Source organism: Rutidosis leptorrhynchoides, chromosome 4 (assembly GCF_046630445.1).
Source record: "Rutidosis leptorrhynchoides isolate AG116_Rl617_1_P2 chromosome 4, CSIRO_AGI_Rlap_v1, whole genome shotgun sequence".
NCBI classification, from domain to species: Eukaryota; Viridiplantae; Streptophyta; class Magnoliopsida; order Asterales; family Asteraceae; genus Rutidosis; species Rutidosis leptorrhynchoides.
Window position 1 is genome coordinate 418049412 of NC_092336.1, and position 5553 is coordinate 418054964.

The following is a 5553-nucleotide window of genomic DNA, read 5'->3' on the forward strand; positions in this document are numbered from 1 at the left end:
ACTTAAACCTATGATTTCACCAACGTTTTCGTTGACAGATTCTCTATGTTTTTCTCAGGTCCTTGAACTTAGGTGATACATGCTTCCGCTCATACTTTTTGATACTTGCTTTGGATGTCGAGTATAATTGCATACGTGGAGCGTCTTTTTGGCTTCTTTAAACTATGTCGCACGTGTTTCATATGAACTATAACTTTGTTGTGTTCTTGTCTTGGGAATTACTTTGTAAACGTTGAAACATCCTTTTATGAAATGAATGCGACATATTTTCAGTCAAACCTTGTTATAAATACTTATAACCATGTAATGGGACCGTAGGTAGCTGACGCCGTCATTTGACGATTTGTCGGGGTCGCTCCTTGCTAGTTTTGTCGGTGCGATTTGTCGGTGCGGTTGTGTGTTGTCTCGTGTCCTGTCTAGCTCCTTGCTAGTTTTTATCTCGTGTACCTTTTATATTTTTAATAAAACTAGTTGCCTTTCAAAAAAAAAAAAAAAATAACTAAAAGTTGTAAAAATTACAATTTTTATAAAAATATTATTTTTATATTATTTATTTTATAAAACTATTAATTTTATAATTTATTTAAACTAATTAAACTTTAAAATACAAATTAATAATAAAAACTAAATTAATAATTAAAAACTAAACCCAAATTAGGGTTATAATAATAATAATTATATATTAATTAAAACCCTAAACAGGCGGCTGAGGTTACCAGGCCTGTCAAATCACCTCATGCGATCGCATGAGGTGTTAGTTGATTTTCCACGCGATCGCATGGATTGCGAAATTGGGCCAGGCTCTGGGCTGCAACAGTGATCGGGCCGAGTATGTTTTTTTTTTTTTTTTCTGTTTTGCTGTTTTGATTTTTCTGTTTTAAATAAATACAAAATATTTAAATAAAATTCAAATTTTTACAAACTTAAAAATAAAAATAAAGAAACTTTATAAAACTTATATATTTAACAAACTCTTAAAAATATTTATATTTTTGTTTTTCTTTTTATATTTTAGAATATTTAAAACGTATTTTTACAAAAGCGTATTTTTTTTTTTAAAAAGTAAACTTAAAAATAAAAATCTTTTTTTTATATTAGCGTTGCGCTTCCGGTTTTTAAGCTAAATTTGATCCCCGGCAGCGGCGCCAAAAATACTTGATGTGCGCAGAGGTGTATATGAAATAGCTTTATTTTTACAACTAAATACTATTAAATATGCTACAATTTTACACAAGATATTTATTTATTTAAAAAATGGATATACTTAAACCTTGCTACAACACTTATAGGCAGTGTACCTAATCGTACAGTAGTGTAGTTTTTAGTAAATCCGGTTCGTTCCACAGGGAAAAATCTTTAACCAAAGCTTAACGCTATATTAGTTTTAATTTATAAAAATACAAATATATAAATAAGTAATATTATTAGTATAAAGGGGGTTTTTTTACCGTTTAATGACCGATTTGTCGATTTTTAAAACTTAGTCGCAGTTAAAACCTAATGTAAAATATTAAAAATAAATACAAGACTTAATTTAAAGTGTAAAGTAAATAACGATAATGAAATTGCGATAAATAAAAGTGCGATAAAATAAAATTGCGATAATTAAAAAGTACGATAATTAAAAGTGCAATTAAATACAATAACAATAAATAAAAGTGCGATAATTAGAAGTGCAATTAAATATAAAATAAAGAAAATTAAATATGAAATAAAATAATTATGCTTATTTAAACTTCCGTAATCATGATGTTTGACGTGTTGATTTTAGTTTTATGCCCATGGGTTAATTGTCCTTTGTCCTGGATTATTTAATATGTCCGTCTGGTTTTTGTCCATAACAGTCCATCAGTCATAAATATAAAGTGCGAGTGTCCTCGTCAAATTATCCTTATACCCGAAGTTAAATATTCCAACTAATTGGGGACTTAAACTGTAACAAGGTTTTAATACTTTGTTTAATAATTACACCAGGATATCGACTGTGTGTAACCTAAGGTTTTAATACTTTGTTATCAATTATGCCAAGTGTCCTTGTACATAATTTCACCCCTGTTTTAATAATTTCATAGACTATTAATTCATTCCCGTGTCCGGTTAAATGAACGATTATTCGTACATATAAATATCCCGCTCATCGTGTCCGATCGAGTGTATATGGTTATTTATAGGGACGTCCAATTGTAAATCTTTATATTAAAATTAACAAACTATCATTTAGTTAAACAAATATAAAGCCCATTAATAGCCCATAGTCTAATTTCCACAAGTGTCGTTCTTTTGTCCAAACCCCAATTATGGTACAAAGCCCAATTACCCAATTTTAGTAATTAGCCCAACATCATGATTACTTCGTTTTAAATAAGCATAATAATAACTTAGCTACGAGACATTAAATTAAAAAGGTTGAACATAACTTACAATGATTAAAAATAGCGTAGCGTTACACGGACAGAATTTCGACTTACACCCTTACAACATTCGCTAACATACCCTTATTATTAGAAATTAAAATTAAAATTAAAATTATAATATAATTATATATATATATATCGTATGAGAGAGTTGGATGGATATATGATTATATGATGCACCAAAGCTCGATTTTTATAGGCATGTGGGCTGGAAAAGAGCCTCATGCGATCGCATGGGCTTTGCCCTTCAAGGCCATGCGATCGCATGGCCAGCTGGGGAGGCTCAAAAGTCTTTAAAAACGTGGGCTGCTTATTTATTTATTAAATAATATAATATATATAATTAAATTTAATTATATATATATATATTATATTATATTCTTGTACTCCGTTGACTTGTAATTTTTAGTCCGTTGCGTCGAGCGTTGAGAGTTGACTCTGGTCCCGGTTCCGGATTTTCGAACGTCCTTGCGTACAATTTAATATCTTGTATTTTGTGTTTCGAATCTTGTACTCTTGTAATTTTGAGACGTTTCTTATCAATAATTGGAACCTCTTTGATTGTACTTTGTACTTTTTAGCTTTTTGGTCGTTTGCGTCTTCAATTCGTCGAATCTGTCTTTTGTCTTCACCTTTTATTATTTAAACGAATATCACTTGTAAATAGGACAATTGCAACTAAAAGCTTGTCTTTCTTGAGGAATAATGCTATAAAATATATGTTCGTTTTTAGCATTATCACGTACTAACCTCAGGAAGGTCAGTTGTTTCTGAAGTAGAAAGCTCTACGTTTTCTTGGCCAGTACTCAACACAGAAGCCATGGTAATAATGTGAAAAGGAAAAGTTAATAAGAAATAACAGTGAGATGAAGTGTAACTAACCTTGAAAGATGAAAAACCTTAAAAAGTTGAAAATACAGCTTGAAGAAAGCGATGAAGATTTGTGCAGAAATATGCTTTTTGAATCTTGAGCAAAGGTAAGAAAGTGAAGGCAAAAGGTTATGGCGGTTTATATAGGAACTCGTTGATGCATTTTTTATGGACACGATCGTGACACGTGTATGGACAAGTTTAAACGTTGAGTACGAAGAAACGCTTTTTACAGCTGGAGGCGCGTGGAGTGTTTCAACCATTTAAAAATAATCATCACAATGTCAATAAAATTCGTCTGTCATCATTATCAATAACGTTTTCCCCGATGCAAATGGGAAAAGTGAAGACTTGTTTGGGAGATGTTAGTAAAAGTTTAACAACTTAATCCTTTTTCAAACGTTTAAGTCATTAAACTGGGGGACTTAATGGTGTATCCTATCGTATACACGCATAAAGGCATAATATTCGCATGAAATTAGCATCAGGAACACTGGGAACAACAGTTTTGTGAAACTTTCCGTCCAGCGTTATCCGCTGTGCAGGCTGCCTCCGTCATGCGTAAGCCCTGAAGGCCGCCTAGCGCTTAAGCCCTAACCGGAGAGCGTCACATCCAGCGTAAATATCGGATCACGAATAACAGAATGCAGCATCATCTGACACGTGTCCCCAAGTACTTCGGTGGATCTATCATTATAAATAGGCCCCTTGGGTCGTCCTTTTACACAATCAGACACTCTGATAACTTGTGACCAGAGATTTCACCTTTCTCTCTCATATAGTATTTTCTCTCACTAGAAGTCATCCGGCTAAGTAGCTCTATGCTCAGCGGACTAAGATTGATTAAGCCACCCCACATGTTTCTATACCTGTGTACCGGGTCTGCAGGGATTATTTTCCGAGAGTAAACATCAATCGGCAACATTCCCCCACTTTTAGCTAGATACTTCTAGTATTTGTGCTGACATACTAAGGCTTACCTCATAAGGAAATAGCTATCAACATCTCCCAAAACAATCTAACTCTTCGAACCATCTCATAGGAACGTAATAACTCAAACTTCAATAATTCTTTCACCATTTCTTCACTTTATATCCAAAAACTCAATAAAAACTAACCGATATTGCGAGTAAAAATATGTATAAACGAGGCAATATCAATACAATTATAGTAAACGTGTATGGACCGCATAAAGATGTCAAAAAGAAGGATTTCTGGGAAAGTTTGGAAAATTTGTTGAGGTTTGTAAACGAAGATTGGGTCTTGTGTGGAAACTTTAACGACGTCAGGAGTGAATTCGAAAGGCGTAATTGCGTGCTTGATCCTAGAAGGGCAGCGTTATTCAATGAGTTCATCAACAATGCAAAACTCATTGAGATTCCTCTAGTGGGTAAACAATTCACGAAAATATGTGACAGGGGTATGAAATTTAGTAAACTCGATCGCTTCTTGGTTACCGAGCAATTTTTAAATCGACGTGGAGATGTTTTCGTCACAGCCTTTGAACGAAAGGATACTGATCACTGTCCACTGGCAATGAAGAACAAGTGGGTCGATTTTGGCCCGAAACCCACAAGAATTTTCGATGAATGGTTAGATCATCCGGAAGCTGGAAACATTATTCATGATGCCTGGAACGTTCCAATCGAGATTAACAGGGACGATTTAATATTCTGCAGGAATCTAAAGGCGGTCAGAATGGCTCACAAAAATTGGAGCAAAAATTTGTTTGGGAAAATAGACTCTGAGATCGAAGAATATAAAAAATTGGCAGCGAGTTTTGAGCTTAAAGCTGAAACGAACGACTTGAGTGAGGCAGAGAGATTGCAGTGGATGGATATATGTGGTCAATGGTTTAAAAAGGAAGCACAAAAATTAAACATGATGAAGCAGAAGTCGAGATTCAAATGGGTTTCGGAGGGGGAGGAAAACATCAAATTTTTCCACTCGTTTATTAAAAGGCGTAATTGTAAAAACAATATTTGCGGGATTTACGTCAATGACACTTGGGAGGAGGATTCAGAGGCAGTTAAAGCTGAGATATTCGATTTTTTTTAAAAATCTATACAAGGATGACAACCCGGAATCAGCTTTCAACATAACCGCGGTTCAACATCAGCTTCTTCCGGAGCAAGCGAAGAGGTTTTACCGAAAATGAAGTTTGGGACGGTATTACAGGCTACGACAATTCTAAAGCTCCGGGACCGGACGGATTTCCGTTCAAATTTTTTAAAAAATTTTGGAGTGTTATCAAAGAGGATTTGCTTAA

At 33.9% G+C, this 5553-nt stretch overlaps 1 protein-coding gene across 1 annotated transcript; it reads left to right on the plus strand.

The window, feature by feature from the left end:
• Positions 1-4421: 4421 nt before the first annotated feature.
• LOC139842041 (uncharacterized) lies at positions 4422-5342 on the plus strand. Its single transcript, XM_071832219.1, has one exon. It carries the CDS (start codon positions 4422-4424, stop codon positions 5340-5342), a length of 921 nt encoding a protein of 306 aa, XP_071688320.1.
• Positions 5343-5553: the final 211 nt, after the last annotated feature.